At 48.3% G+C, this 16,222-nt stretch overlaps 1 protein-coding gene across 3 annotated transcripts in view; it reads right to left on the bottom strand.

Moving 5' to 3' along the window:
- Positions 1-16,222, bottom strand: part of PCSK5 (proprotein convertase subtilisin/kexin type 5) — a 472,761-nt gene that overhangs the window by 25,932 nt on the left and 430,607 nt on the right. For all 3 annotated transcript variants that reach the window (XM_086685036.1, XM_086685033.1, XM_086685034.1), the window contains 4 exons: positions 12,056-12,139; positions 10,880-11,075; positions 4,135-4,352; positions 2,839-3,075 (listed from right to left, as the gene is read on the bottom strand). In XM_086685036.1, coding sequence (XP_086541162.1) covers positions 2,839-3,075; positions 4,135-4,352; positions 10,880-11,075; positions 12,056-12,139 — 735 coding nt within the window. The remainder of the gene's footprint in view (positions 1-2,838; positions 3,076-4,134; positions 4,353-10,879; positions 11,076-12,055; positions 12,140-16,222) is intronic.

The following is a 16,222-nucleotide window of genomic DNA, read 5'->3' as shown; positions in this document are numbered from 1 at the left end:
CCAGAGCACCTTGAGCGTATCACTAGTGGAACAATTGTTGGGATGTGTTACAATTACCCGTTGACCAAAAAAAAAAAAGGCCCCTTTTGTAGTCACTGATGACTACACTGATGCATAGTACCTGTGAGAGGGCCTGGCATACAACAGGCTCTCAGTAAATTCCTGTCAGACAAACAAAATGACAGCAATTCATTCCCCCCTCGGGGTTTTTAGCAATTGCTGTTCCCTCGGCCTAGAGGTCTCTTCTAGATATATGTGTGGTTTGTTGCCTCTGTTTGTCCATGATATCTTCAGGCTCCCTCTCTCCAATTGCGACTCCATTCTGTCCCCTCCCTTGACTTATTTTTCCTTTTGCCTTCTGTAGAGTCTGTCTTCCCCAGTGGAACATAAGCTCCGTGAGGCCAGGAATCTGCCTGAATCGTCCCCCGCTTTTCCCCAGGCCCGGAGGAGTGCACGGCACATAGCAGGCCCCCAATAAGGGCTCACTGAATGCATAGACACACCGCATTAGTATTCTCTAGATCAGAAAACTGAGGCTGGTAAAGGGCAGGATTAGGGGCTGAACCCAGGAGTTTACTAAGAGCGCTTTCTGCCCCAGTGCCTTGGGATAGGTATGGGATTCTTAGAGGTGCCTGTGCTACCTCATAGTGGATAATTTGGGTGGTCTGAATGGATCCCAAGCCCTTGTGTTTCTTAGAGGAGATCTTGCTTGGTTCCGGATGCTTCTCTGCATCTTTATTTCTCCCGGTCCCAGCTTCCCTCAGTCTGCTTTTGGGCTGGTGGCGGGCGCCCTGGCCTAGCAAGGAGAGGCCTCAAGTTCCCAACTGTTGAGCTGGCCTGAGGGGAGCCCAGGCATCTGTACGGTTGTGTGGGTTTTTTTTTGTTTGTTTGCTGTTGTTGTTGTTGTTTTAAATTTTTTTTTTTTCCAACGTTTATTTATTTTTGGGACAGTGAGAGACAGAGCATGAACGGGGGAGGGGCAGAGAGAGAGGGAGACACAGAATCGGAAACAGGCTCCAGGCTCCGAGCCATCAGCCCAGAGCCTGACGCGGGGCTCAAACTCACGGACCGCGAGATCGTGACCTGGCTGAAGCCGGACGCTTAACCGACTGCGCCACCCAGGCGCCCCATGTTGTTGTTGTTTTAAAGCTCCCCAGGCGATTCTAATGGGCAACCGGGGATGGGAACCAGGGGCCTTTCTCAATGAGAAAATTAAATCAGGTAAATCATGTAAACGTACTGTGAGGCCTGTAAAGTCTTCCGTGTGGCAAATTACCTTTGTTGTTGAACATCAGAAAAGGGCCAGAAATTGACCCTCTGTTCCTGCCCGAGCACAGGCAAGGTGGCACCTCAGAACTTCGGCCGAGTGGCCAAACTGTCAAGGAAACGGACCCCCAGGCTCGCTCCCGCCCCGTCCTCTGCGCATTTCTGAGCCCGTGTTCTTTCAGGTTGACGCTAAAGGGTGCCTTCCGTCAAACACACAAAAAAGTATACCCAGATCACAGAGCCAGAGCAGAAACTTCGGGAGCCAGCTCCATCTTCCTGCCCCATGACATGCACAACGTTTGCCTGAGGACGTTCTGGGTTTTTCCTGCCACGGGCGCGCGCCCTCAAGCCCCCGCTGTTGTTGGGACCCCCTCTGCCTATCTGGCCAGTGTTTGCTTGGTGGCAACACGGGGCAAAGTTCCGACCGGCTGCCCAGCTGGAATGAACCCTGGAACTCTGGAAAAGTTCACCCGGAATGATTCATTTGTTTGAGGATTCTAGTAACAGACAATTTATTTATCCTGCTCTGAGGCAAACAGTTTATACCCAGCTCAAACATAAGGAGGCACAAACAATAGCAGATCTCTACTTAAAAGTGCCGAGTGAGTAGGTGGTCCCAGGGAAGGAGCTGCTGAAGCGGATGAGTCAAGGAGGGAAATCTTAGGGAGGAACCGAGGAGGGAGACGAGAAGCGCTGAGAAAATTCTCTATGGCTTTCCTTATGCTGCTGTAAACCTTCAGTGGCTTCAAGTTTTAAGAAACAAAACAAAACAAAACAAAACCCTCTCATATGAGGTGCCCAAGTAGTTCAGTCGGTTAAGCATCTGACTTCGGCTCAGGTCATGATCTCACAGTTCGTGAGTTCGAGCCCTGCATCTGGCTCGCAGCTGTCAGCACAGAGCCTGCTTGCTTCGGATCCTCTGTCTCCCTGTCTGTGCCCCCCCCCCCCCCCGCTCTCTCTCTCTCTCTCACAAAAATAAATAAACGTTAAAAAGAAAAAAACCTTCCATTTTGGGTGACTTTCAAAGCCTTATCTCCCCTGGGAAGCTTCACAGGAGAATTTTTTTTTTTTTTTTTAACGTTTATTTATTTTTGGGACGGAGAGAAACAGAGCATGAGCAGGGGAGGGGCAGAGAGAGAGGGAGACACAGAATCTGAAACAGGCTCCAGGCTCTGAGCCGTCAGCCCAGAGCCCGACGTGCGGCTGGAGCTCACGGACCGTGAGATCATGACCTGAGCCGAAGTCGGACGCCTCACCGACCGAGCCACCCAGGCACCCCACGAGAATTCTTTTTGATCAGCAGTTCGGAGCCACTGTTGTGACGAGGGTCAACCTGATTTATTATTAAGAAGAGTTAACATTGTCAAAGCTTGTGAACGATTCATTTAAAAGAAAGAAATAATAAATTAGAGCCGATTCAAAAGCTGCTTTCTGGAGCAGGAGGGAAACGGCTTGGGTGACGGCTCTGGGGCCGGAACCCTGCACACCCCAGCACCTGCCCTCTGCAGAAACCCACAGCTGTGTCAGGCGCCCCGGGGTGCAGCGCTTGGCCACGCCCCCGGAAGTCTTTACCTCTGCACTCCTTGGTCTCTTTCTCATAGTAAGTCCCTGCCGGACACTCCTCCAAGCAGCGTCCATCATAGAGAACCGAGGATGACTCAGCACAGAGGTCACAGTCATCCGCTGAGGGGCCATCACACTCCAGACAGTCTTCGTGGCAGGGGACACACTGGCGTCTGTCTGCGTAGTAGCCGCGGGGACAGGACTGATGGCACATGTCCTTGTACAGGACAGACTCAGGCATACACTCTGGGGGGGAGGAGGAAACGGCAAGTTAGCCCTGGGGCACAGGAGAGAGGGATTCATTCCTTCCACACGGACTCCGCCGACCTGGGTGTTAACGTGTGTGCGTCCCAAGCCCACCCTGCCAGGGCGCATCCCCCACGTCTCCAAACTTTGGGAGAGAAGACCACATAGGGGGGCCTGAGGAGAAGGTGCAGGGTTTCCAGCCCGAAATGATCAGCCCCTTGGAGGTTCCAGAAAATCGCAGTGCTGTGGCGCAGACCCGCGGTGGCGGAGATGCTGGGGGTATCGTTTGAAAACCCGGAAGGCTGTAACGGATTTTTAAAGTTGTACTGAGCCCCTCGCACTCTGTTCGATCCCCAAGTGGTTAAGGAATTCTTGCGTTAGTTAATTTTTTTATTCACTGCTAGGGTAGATCAGTGAAATAGACGTGGTTACTCAGCGTGAGGAGGGCACTGTGGGTTTCTTTGATTTTGACTCATTCTCTTATTTGGGGGGAAACCAAGAAAACGCTTTCAATCGCGCCAAGAGAATCCTTTCGATAGAACCGTGCCAGTGAGATGAGTCTTACTCTGGAGAGGAAATCAAGACAGCCTTTCCTGGGGATAATTCCAGAGAAAGAATTCCTAGCCAGAGTGCTCTTCTGAGCCTTAACTGCTGCCTGAATTTTTCTTTCACGTCTTTTTTAAGAGTTGCGATTCTCTGGCTACCTCTGTGTTTCATTAGTATCGGTCTGTCCTGTAAGATTTTGAGCTCGGGGAGGCAGGAACTTTGGGTTCTTATCTGTATCTCTAGCACCTGGGATAGCTTGGCACACCCCCAGGGCTCAGTACACATGCAGAAAAGGGGTTCTCGTCTGTCTTCAGTTGCAGAATCCATAATGGAAAGGCTTTATCTCACTCTTGACGCCCTCAGTGACGTGCACAGAGGTAGATCTATTCCAGTAAAGGTAAGGAGACTGGCTCCTTCCGTTCCGCACGGACCTCCCCCCCCCCCCCCCCCCCCCAGTGCCCAGCGGGGGTGGCGTGGGAGAGCCACATCCTCCCCTGGGATGCCCCCCGGTACCTTTGCATGTTTGCTCATGGATGCAGTCCTGACACATCTTGGGGCAAGGCTTGCACACCCCGTCCATGGCCACGTGCCTCTCGGGGCAGGTTTCCCGGCATGCTCCCTGGTCCAAGACGAAGCCTCCTTGGCAAGAACGGCAGCTGGTGGCATTTCCTTCACATGTTCTGCAGGGGGCGCTGCAGCGCCTACATGTGCTGTCTTCTGCGTAGAAGCCCCTGTGGGGAGGACAGGGCACAACTGGAGAAGCCTTCCCACTAGGGAAGTGAGCCACGCCTGGTGGCAGAGGGTTTGGGACTGAGCAAACCAGAGGCGCTGCTCGTGCCGTCGGGCAGGATGAGTCCGTCAGCTTCCCGAGGGAGTGCGGGCAGAGATCAAATGTGGGAAGATCAAGTGAAAGTCCTAGGTACTATCCCTGCGAATTTGGTTTGTTTGGAAACGACTTTTGTTCATTTGTATATAGTTTAGCCATCTTCTGATGTCCCCATTTTACTTCCTATTTTTTTTTCTTTTTTTTCTTTATTTAAGAGGTTCATTTATTTTTGAGAGAGAGCACGAGCCGGGGAGCCCCACGGAGAGAGGGAGACAGAATATGCAGTGGGCTCTGTGCTGACAGCAACGTGCCCAACGCAGGGCTCGAACTCACAAACTGTGAGATCGTGACTGATCGTGACCTGAGCTGAAGTCGGGTTGCTCAACCGACCGAGCCACCCCGGTGCCCCATCATTTTTCTTTTTTTTTTTGAAGTCAGAGTCTAACGTTCGAGGAGAAAACGTATTTATTCAATCCATTTTTTAATGAAGAATTTTAATTTAAGAGATTACTTACCTTGATACCTAATATGCAATGTTAATAGTTAAGTTAAACAACTGTTTTTAAAAGGCTCACAAGGCTTAAGGCCCTGTCAGACTGGAACCACTTTTGCTTCTGACTGCTCTCAGCCAACCTCTGGGGGCTTCCGTGAAACACACACATCCGGTCTTTCCACACAGCAGCAAACGTATTTGGAGTCGCTGTTATTGGAATGTATGTTTATCTGATTGGCTTTCTTCCAGGTGGAATCTGATGTCTGTATATACGTTGTACACCTGCATGATGAAATTATCGTGCCATAGAAATCTCTCACTGCTCAGTGAGCACAGCAAATCTGAAAGCCTCAACCTTTTCCAATCTGTTCGGAAGACGAGGGGAATAGAGGTCGTTTCTTTGACGAAAAAAGCTGAAGGCAAGAGCTGGAACTTGCAGAAGCAGGGAAATCATAAACCAGTATAGAGAACGTGGGCTTCCGATGTCATAGGTACCTATTCCAGTTGTTTTCTGTGATTTGCATTCCGTTAGTCAGTTATCGCCGTGTAACAAAACACCCCAGGGCTCATCCCTTGTCTGTCTGTGGGGAAGCCAGATTTAGGCTGAGCTTACGCTCAGAGAAACTCGTGTCACTGTACTAGAAGAGCTCAGGCATGTGCTCCGGGGAAGGAGGCTTGGCCCCAAGGTGCGCACTAGGCCCAGGTCGTCTTCACGTCACTTTGTCCTCCCTGGCACAGGGACCTCGTGGGGCACGTTCTTCTCTTAGTCACGGCAGAAGCGCGAGGGGGCAGGTTCATCCAGGCACACCCGTTTTAAGCCTCTGCTTGCCTTCTGCTAACATCCCGTTGGCTAAATCAACCCTGGCCAAAGTCAAGGGTCAGGGAAGTCCATTCTGTCTCCGTGGGAGTTGCTGCAGATTGACAAGCAGAGGACACGGATCCACGGAAGGGTGAAAAATTGCAGCAACTGCTCAATATCCTAGAGTCACGTCTGAATCCGAACGCCAATCAGGGATCCTGCCCGGCGTCTTTACTTGATGTCTTAATTAATTAAGGCATTTTACATCTATCTAATCGTTCTTTCAGCTCTCCCTTGGTATTTATTCAGTAAGCAAAAACGTATTGAATGTATCAGGAAGAAACAGGACAAAATAGGACAGGCGTGAATAAAAGTCACGTACCTTATGTGGTTGCGAGAAAGAAAAATTGGAGGAGAAGCAGTTTAGCAGAAGAGGAAGAACTCAGTAGAATCCAGATGAAAGCCAGGACCAGGCTTCCTTATGCACGAGTATCTTAGCTGGTTTGGTCCACAGTGGGGAGGAGTCAAAGCCAATGCAACTGTGTCCAGCCACGTCAGTCTCTTAAAAGTGAATTTGGCAGGACAGTGGGTAGAAATGTGTTACATGCCCAACAAGAGCTTGACTGAATTTGAGAAATTTGAAGGTAAGGAAATTGAGTGCATTCTCAAGCATGTCACATCTTCTACCTGAATGAGAGTTTCATGGGTTCGTTGTTTCTGTGTACGTGGTGAGGGCTTTGGCCTCACCCAAAGAGAAGCCTGGCTTTCCTCCCCAGCTAACTTCTAAACTCTTGGAATTTCCCAAGGGGTGTGAATGTCCTTGTTATTCCTTGAGACCCAACAGACCACATTTGATCCTTTGAAGAAAGGAATGACTCAGGGTGGGGCCAGCCACACTGTAGTTTAGGAGGGGGACTGACTAAGGAGCCAGTCTTGTGCTTAGAGGTTGGAGGCTTTGGTTCATGTGCTATCACTTGACCTCTGGGGGATTTTCAGCGCTCTGCCTGGCCAAGGTCCTTACAGAATTGTTTCTGGACACTGAACACGAGCGGTTCGAGTATAGAGTTTGAAAAGGTGCAGCACCAAGAACCTGTTCCAGATTCTTCTCCTAGGGGAGTCAGTGGATGTCCTATGAGATGCTAACGTAAAAGGAATGGATTCAGTCAAAAAAGAACACAAAATGTTAAGCAGGTCGGGTCAAGTTTGCGTCAAGATAATCACAAGAGTCTAAAACACAGAAGAATGAGGAGGAACAGAAAAACGTCCAAGGGATGGGATATGAGAAAGATTCAGATGGATGCTATTTCTTTGGGTGGCTCGGTCAATTAAGCATCTGACTCCAGCTCAGGTCATGATCTCACAGTTTGTGAGTTTGAGCCCCACATCAGGCTCTCTGCTGTCAGCACAGAGCCTGCTTGGGATCCTCTGTCCCCCTCTTTCTTTGCACCCCCCACCCCTGCGCTCTCTCTCTCTCTCTCTCTCTCAAAAATAAATATTAAAAAAATTTTTTTAATTGGATATTATTTTTTCAATATTTTGTTTAGTGATTCCTCACTAGCATAAAATTTGATTCACTTCAAATGGTAAAAAGAAAGCACACACACACACACACACACACACACACACACACACTATTGAAGATAACTGCTAACTGAAAAACACGTAAATCTCAGGAACTTGTTGGGAATCAGCCGGAAGGTTCTTCTGCAGAACCCCTTTGCTAAAAGCAGCCTTCTCTCCACAGACCTGCCCAGTACTTGGTCCTGCTATGTTCTCCTCACCTTTACAAAACTTTCTTTTTTGTTGTTAATGCTTTACTTCCCTGTTATTTTCATTTAAGAAGAAAAAGAATATCTCTTTGGAGAAGAAATGGCCATTTGTATTACATTGTTAATTTCAAAGTACTTTATATGGAGGTTGTTCGACCCAGATACATGTATGTCACAAGAGCTGTGTGGTTGTGGAGCTTTACCTGGTTTCTATGGACACCTAAGACAGTGAGAGCCAGCGCTTGACGGAAGATTGTTTTCCTGCCATCGGAGTTTCAAATCATTCCTATTTGGTGAATTTGAGCACACTTTGGTTTTTTTTTGGTCGCCTTTTAAAATTTTTTTTTTTTCAACATTTATTTATTTTTCGGACAGAGAGAGACAGAGCATGAACGGGGGAGGGGCAGAGAGAGAGGGAGACACAGAATCGGAAACAGGCTCCAGGCTCCGAGCCATCAGCCCAGAGCCTGACGCGGGGCTCGAACTCACGGACCGCGAGATCGTGACCTGGCTGAAGTCGGACGCTCAACCGACTGCGCCACCCAGGCGCCCCTTTGGTCGCCTTTTAAACAATCGCTGTAAATGATGTATGCTGCTACTCAGGCTTTCCTCTTTCATGAGCATGTACCATATTTGAAAAAGTCGTGGCCACTACGGTTGACTTGTAAGTAATTCTGAATATTTGGCGGCCATTTCACTGCAGGTTGTAGTCCTGGTCTAAGTCTGACTGCTGTTGGAGGATGGGTTGCACCCGTAAGGGTGTTTTCTCAGAAATAGCAACAAAGCCACCAAGCCAAGCTAGATATTATAAGTTCCTCAGGCTTTATCTTCCCTGTTGTTTTTTTTTTATAAATACAAGAATGGGGGGGTGGGGCTACTGGAAGGAACCCACCCTACTCAAAGCAGAGGGCACATGCTCACGATTCTGTAGCCTACAGGACTTTTGGGCCATGTCGGTGGCTTCCCTACCGCTCAAAAAATACAGAATATCTTGGCTGCTGTGTATCTGCATGGTGTCCCATTGCTTCAAGGAGCAGCTCGATCCTGGTTTGGGGTAGCGTTGAGCCACCAGCTCACTGGAGGGAGGCCAAACGCTGCTCCTCCTTCTTCGCTTTACTGCATTATCAATTCCCGTAACGTTCAAAGAATCCAAGATGGAGTTGGCAAAGGGTGGGAATGATTAAATAAGTAAGGTGACGATAACAGCAGTCGGTTGAGTCCCACCATGGCAGAGGTTAACGAAGAGGCAGTGATGGACTTTGGGAAGTAGGTTACGGGGCTTCACCTTCGTTTTTCTCTCTTGTCTAGGCTAGCTTTGCTGAGGCTGGAGCGTGGTTGTTGAAACAGCTGGGCTGGGAGTTTTCTGACTCTCTCTTGCATCATCCTTCCTTCCCTCCCCGGCTTCTCTTACCCTGACGGTTTCCTTCCCTTCCCCTATTGTCTGCCTGACAAAATGCTTTAAGAGCTATTCACTCTTAAGCCTCTTCTCAAATACCCAGCTGGAGAGGAGCCTTGAAAATACGCTAAGTGAAGGAAACCGGCCCGAAAGATCACATTTTGTAGGGTTCTATTTTTGTGAAATATCAAGGAAAAGGCAAATCTATTGAGACAGAAGGTAAATTAGTGGTTGTTTAGGGATGGGGGAAATTCGGAGTTTCTCTTTTGGGGTGATGAAAGTATCTTAAAATGGATTGTGGTGATGATTACACAACTCCGGCAATATCCCAAAAGCCATTGAATTGTACGCTTGGCATGAAGGAATTGCGTGGTGTTAAATTATATGTAAGCTGTTCTTGAAAAAAAGAAACCCCAGTTAGATGAGAAGGTGGCATTGTGTGATGACTAAGCACATACATTTAAGTGCTAGAGAGATTTGGGGTAAAATCCTCGCCATACCAGAGATTAGCTCTGTGATCCTGGCATGCTACCTCGTTCTCGAAACAGCAGAAAACAGCAGAAAAGAAGATTCTTGCGAGGATTAGTGAGGTCATACATTGGAAGCCCTTAGCACGGTGTCGGGACATCACAAGACTCGACAAGTAGCTGTTTTTACGTGGTTTCCTTTCCCTGGGAATGTCTTCGCCTTTTGTGTATTTAGGCCCTGAGAAGAATGACACTCGTAGATATAAACCTCCCCTACTGGATTGTAAGCCTTTTGCAGGCTCAGACTTCCTTCAGTTGCTCATACCTTAGCTTCCGATAGCGATTCTCAACACCTAGTAGGTGCTAAATATTTATCGGCGGAATTGAGTTGAATGTGTTTGGCTTCTCTGCTAGACTGGGAGCTCCTGGAGCACCGTGACTTATGACTGTACCTACAGGCTCTGTCTCAGTAGTGGATACAGATACTACTGCTCTCGCTCTCTCCACTACTGAGATAGATCTTGTGGATCTGTCATCGAGTTCTTTTGAATCAGTGAACAAATGAAATTTCGAATTCCTCACAACAGATTCTGTCGGTCACGTCCCCGAACTTTTCTCGTGCCTTCCTCTTTCCAGTCTGCCTGGCTGTCAGGGTTCTGATTTTATGGGGGTATCCAGGGGTGAACCGTGTTTAGCCTAAACCGATCCTTCTGTGTCCATCCCTCTTGACCGAGATCGGTTTTGGAAATGCAAGTGATGCCTTCTGGCTAATGAGATGTGAAGGGGCTCCGGGGAGGACAGGCTAAGCGCGATCCAAGAGCAAAATGTAAAGGTTGTGGGTTTTCAACGAAGCGTTGGCCACTCACGTAACCAACGCTGGATTTCTAAACTCCTTGTTACGTGACAAAATCTACCCCATTTTGTCTCAGGATGGACACTTCTACTTAGGATTCTACCTAGGATTTCTGTTGTTCGTCACTGTAAGTTTCCTGATATACTTTTCCATTTGATGTTTTCCGCTTCCCTGTTAAATCCTGGAGGTAGAGCCACTGATGGGAAGAGAGAAGGAATTAGAAACCAGGGGACCGAGGGAACCATGAGGAATCAATAAATAATTAACCAGGTATTATTCTATATTTATGATGTAGACCTCCTACCTCACCTACTATAAACATTTCAGAAGAAGAGATTCATTCATGTGTTCACAGCCCATCACAGTCTGACTCTTGTGATGGGAAAAAAGCAACTAGAGACAAGGTGGAAAAAGAATGTATTTTTGCAAAAGTGAAAATGTGTGTATGTAGCAGTCACCAGGGCGAAGCATGCATCTGGCCTTCTGTATGTTTTGGCTGCTGCAGCCAACAGTGATGTCAGAGTCGCGAGGGGACACTTTCGGCGGCTCTGTGACCAGGAACACGGGACAGGGCTTCTTTGGTGCGAGAAGGGATTGTCCTCCAGGTACAGGAGGATGAACCAGACCCGGACGTGAAAGGAAGAGGGACACTTACTCAGGACATCTGGTGTAGCACCTGCCTTCATGGAGGAAGAGAGGGAAGTCTGGCCGAGTCCGGCACTTTCCGCAAAGATTGGCTCCAGAGCAGGAGGCACAGTCTTCCGGACAGTTCTCGCAGCTGCCACTCGTCACCGAGGGCCATGTGCCTTCGGGACACGAGGAGACACAGGCCTGGGCCAACAGATACGTGCCTAGAAAACCAGGGAAGAAGGCAGATCAGACGGTCATCATGTGTCTGGTCCAACAGCACACACGTCCATGAAGTAATTAATTATTAACTAATTAATTAATTAATTAAAATGTTAGTTTTCGAGAGAGCATGAGCAGGGAGGGGCAGAGAGAGACAGGGAGAGAGAATGTCAAGCAGGCTCCATGCTGTCAGCACAGAGCCTGACACGGGGCTCGAACTCACCAGCCGTGAGATCACGACCTGAGCCAAAACCAAGAGTTGGACACTTAAGTGACTGAGCCACCCAGGCACCCCATGGCTAATGAACTTTAAAGAGTAATGGAACTTCTAGGGGCCCCTGGGTGGCCGAGTCGGTTAAGCATCCGACTTTGGCTTGGGTCATGATCTCATGGTTTGTGAGTTCGAGTCCCTTGTCAGACTCTGCTGTCAGTGCAGAGCCTGCTTTGGATCCTCTGTCTCCCTCTTTCTCTGCCTTTACCCCGTTGGTGCTCTCTCTCTCTCTCTCTCTCTCAAAAATAAAAAAAACACTAAACAAAAGGGGGGGGGGAGTAATGGAACTTCTAGAAATGTCACGTACCCAGATACCCTAACAAATTCTGTGGCAAAATCAACAGATAGCCTCATCATGCCTTTGGATAAGAACCTTTTCTTTTCTTTCCTTTTCTCTTTCTTTTTCCTTTGAAAGCCAGCTTTTTTTTATAAAGATTTCATTTTTCAGTAATCTCTACACCCAACGTGGGCCTCAAACTTACCACCCCGAGATCAAGAGTTCCATGCTCTACTGACTGAGCCAGCCAGGTGCCTCTGAAAGCAAGTTTTTACAAGAGGTCACTGTTTGGGTCCCTGCATTCCCTGTGATAGGAATAATGAGGAGACTAGATCGAGTCCTGCAAACCTTTTACGTAAAGATGCCGATACCTGTATGTAAGGGACAGCAAATTGGCTCGGCCCCTTCCGCCCCTTGTCACCCTCCACACTGACCTTTCGGACACGAAGTGCACAGGGTCGCCGATTCATTGCAGGTTTCACAAGAAGGATGACAAGGCTGGTGTCCTCTCAAAATGTCTGTGTGGGGACAGAAACCAGAAGTCAGTGTCCTATGAACAGGCATTATTACAGTGTGGGGAGGGGTCTTGGGGGTAATCTCCTCCGCCTTCCTGCCCGAATAGAATCCCTTCAAGTTAACATTGGCTAAACACTGGTACCCACTCGTTGCCTACATGGTGGGCCTTATTTATTTTTTCTCTTCCTTCTCCGCTGACAATTGATTATCAAAACATGCTTTGCAAATCCACTGACAGAATAACCTTCGGCACAAAAGGGATGTTTGAACTAACAACGGGTTCCTTCCTTCGTCTGTCAGCAGTCTGTGGGAGTATTGCTTGTGTGTATACGCACATAAAGAGTTTTCTGGTTAAAGGTCATCCCTTCTTCCCCCAAGATTCTTGGATGACCGTTTCTCTTCAGTCTAAGAGGATAACTGAGAATTCATCGCGCCTTTCGTGGAGAAACTTTTTTCCTTTTCTTTCTTTTTTTGTTCTTTGGAACCAGGTCTCATGATCGGGCAATGCTTGGTCTCTGTGATCTTCAGAGTAGCCATTTGTGGGAAGCAAACCTAACTCTATGTCCTCTCAAATCATCATTAAACATTCACATGATGGAGCCACCGTCGAGCTTTCTGGTTGGGCAGGTGATCAGCAGACCACCCGAGGTCAACCCACCATTAACCTGGGAAACATTCGAGGTGTTCCTCTCTCCCTTTCCCTCCAAGAGCATTCGCTGGCCAGGCTTTTCCAGGATGTCAGCAAGTCCACGGGACAGTTTCAGCGACCTGCAGAATCGCCTTAGCGACATCACTGAATCGGTGCAGGAGGTCTTGACGGAGTCTCAAGCCTGGCTTGGGGATCAGCATGAGTCCCACAGCGGGGAGCGATTAGAAAAAGAAGTTCTGGCTCAGGATGTGTGATACGAATGAGTCTGACCCTCAGTCAGCGATTGTTGGCATCTTTCCATTCCCATCCCTTCCCTCCCTCCCGCCCTCCCTCCCCCGCGTCCTGCTGCTTCTCTTCCCGAGGGTCAGTCTGCCATAGTTGGTTCTGTAGTGATACCTGCCTCCAGAGCCCAGCTGTGCCACTTACGGAGGGTAACCATGGATATGGCAATGAAACTTGAAGAGTCCTACTTTCCATGTCTCCGGAATGAAAAAGCAAATGGTCCTTCCCTTCTAGGACCGTCGCGAAGACGGAATGAAACCGTGTGTGTGATGTGGTCGCAGAGTGGCTCAGTAAACGGTAGTCCCTTCTGCTTCCTTTCTCCCCGTTTCCTCCTTTGTTACCATTCCATCCCGGGTCCCAGCCTTTGGCTCTATTTCTCTCTCTCTCTCTCTCTTTCTTCTGTTCCGTACCTGGAGCGGCCCTGGGAGGCATTGTGGGCTTTCTATGAAGGAGCTACGGTGGATCAGCCGCTGAGACTTGCTCCGGAGGAAACCAGATTCAGAGGTGGGTAGATAGACATCGGTGTGGATGTAGATATAGATGTGCGGACAGAAACGATCATCCTGCTGTGCTAAGTGGTAGTTTTTGTCCCAGTTTGGGGAGAGCAATACGCCCTCGTTTTTCAGGAGACTGACTGGTGTAGTCTCCCTCGGGGGAGCTGCTCAGAGCTCAGTTAGCCTGGTGCAGAGCGAATGCCCATCCTGGGCTTCTCCCGCCGGTGGTCCTCCTGCCCCTCGGCAGGACAGGGGGTTTCCCTGAAGGCCTTTTTAACCTGACGGTATCACTTCACCCAAAAGAGAAGGCAGCGCAGGTGAGCAACGATTCTGTTGCTGACATCAGTCCTCACGAATCGCCAGGGAAATGCAGATCGTGGAGGAAAGGGAGCCCTTGTGCGCCACTGGTGGGAACGGGAATGGGCACAGCCACTGGGGACAAGGGTGTGGAGGGGCCTCAGAAGATTAAAAATGGAACCACCATGTGATCCGGCCGTTCCACTTCTGGAGGAAATGAAATCACCATCTTGAAGAGATACCCGCTTGGGGCGCCTGGGTGGCGCAGTCGGTTAAGCGTCCGACTTCAGCCAGGTCACGATCTCGCGGTCCGTGAGTTCGAGCCCCGCGTCGGGCTCTGGGCTGATGGCTCAGAGCCTGGAGCCCGTTTCCGATTCTGTGTCTCCCTCTCTCTCTGCCCCTCCCCCGTTCATGCTGTGTCTCTCTCTGTCCCAAAAATAAATAAATGTTGAAAAAAAAAATTTAAAAAAAAAAAAGAAGAGATACCCGCCTGCCCGCGTTCCCTGCTGCGTCGTTTGCAACGGCCAAGACATGGCAACCACCGAAGTGTCCATCGATGGATGAATGGATAAAGGAGTTGTGGGGTATTCATGCAATTAGAAAATTATTCACCCATAGAAGGAAGGAAATCCTGCCATTTGGAACAAATGGATGAATGAGCCTTGAGCAGTATGCTCAATGAAATATGTCAGAGAGAGAGAGAGAGAGAGAGAGAGAGAGAGAGAGAGAAACACTGTATGATCTCACTTATACGTGGAATCTAAAAAGGAGCCAAACTCCTAGAGTAGATTGGTGGTTTCCAGCATCAGGAGCGCAGCTGGGGAGAAGGGGTGAAGGGGACCAAAGGCACAAACTTGTGGTTATAAGATGAATTTGTTCTGGGGGATGTCATGTGCAGCATGGTGGCTATGGCTAGTCCTGCACTGTTTACGTGAAAGCTGCTAAGAGACTAGGTTTTCACACACACACACACACGCACACAGGAAAGGTAACAATGGAAATGGTAGATGTATTACCCTCATTGTGGTAATTATTTTGCAGCGCATACGTATATCAAAGCATCACATCATACGTGGTAAGCCTTAAGCCTGCATAGGGTTGTATGTCAGTTAGATTTCAATAAAACAGAAAAAAAGGTACTTAATGGCCGAGGGCAGTTCTTGAAACGTAATAGCGAAAAAAGCTTTTTCAGACAGCATCGAAACCTTTAATATTATTATGTCTAGATCAGGGGTTGAATTCCCCTCCCCCCCCACGAGTTGAATTTTTGATTTTATTGTTTTTATACTATTTTTTTAATTTGCAAAGATACGAGTTTTAAAGAACTTTCCCACTGTTTTGTAAGCTAGAATGTATCTATCTACACATACGTATGTATTTATAATTACATCTATCTCACATTTGGGCAGGTGGTCATAGGCTTGAATACATTTCTGTAATGTCAGGAAATGGCCACGAGAGGGTGCTCTGTACACACAGTTAACAGCACTTAACTGTGGGCAACCAAGCGTCATTCCCAGACACTGCTCTTTTGTATCAAAGGTTAGTGACTTAATCACAAGTAAATTTTGACCTTGATTGTAGTTTTTCTTTTTTTTTTTTTCACTCAAGAAATTCTGGACTGGACAAGACCTCAAAGAAAAAGAAAATCTCCTTGACCAGGGAAATGCTGTGGTCTGTCCTTGAGAAATGAGTATAGCTAAGCCATATAAGACAAGTTTTATTTGCTTTTTAAATTTTTAAATAAGCAACATTCACAAAGTTTAAAAAAAAAAAAGCAAAGAGAGGCAGAGGGAATCCCGAGGAGACCCCACAATGCCAGCACAGAACCCGACATGGGGCTCGATCTCGAGAACTGTGAGATCATGACCTGAGCCGAAACCAAAGCTGGGACGCTTAAATGACTGAGCCACCCAGTCGCCCCTCTCTCCACCCTTTTTATGCAAACTATCTGTTCACACTCTTTATCACATTTTTTGATAATACTGTATTTTGGGGACCATCCTCTATCGGTACATGAAGAACCCCCTCATTCTTGTTTATGTCTCGACAGTATTCCATTGCACGGGTGAATCATAGTTCATTTTTCCAGTTGGTAACCACTGGTGACCATTTAGTTTTTTTCCAGTCCCTGCTATTTCAAATCATACTACGGTGACTGGGAAGGCAAAAGGTGCTTTTTTTCTTCAGCCCATTCTTACAGATTTGCAAGGACAGGGGCTTCTCTTGATAGCGCCTCCCAGACAGAACCACTCAGCACATCAGGAACACCCTTATGTGTTCCAGAACACTCTCCTGCTGAGTCTCCTCCCCGTCTTTGGCCTTTGAGCGCCTACGTTGTGGTCACCACCTCTTTCTGGGTT

Source organism: Puma concolor, chromosome D4 (assembly GCF_028749965.1).
Source record: "Puma concolor isolate L17-30 chromosome D4, mPumCon1.1.hap2, whole genome shotgun sequence".
Classification (NCBI taxonomy): Eukaryota; Metazoa; Chordata; class Mammalia; order Carnivora; family Felidae; genus Puma; species Puma concolor.
This window is presented reverse-complemented; position numbering and strand designations above follow the sequence as displayed.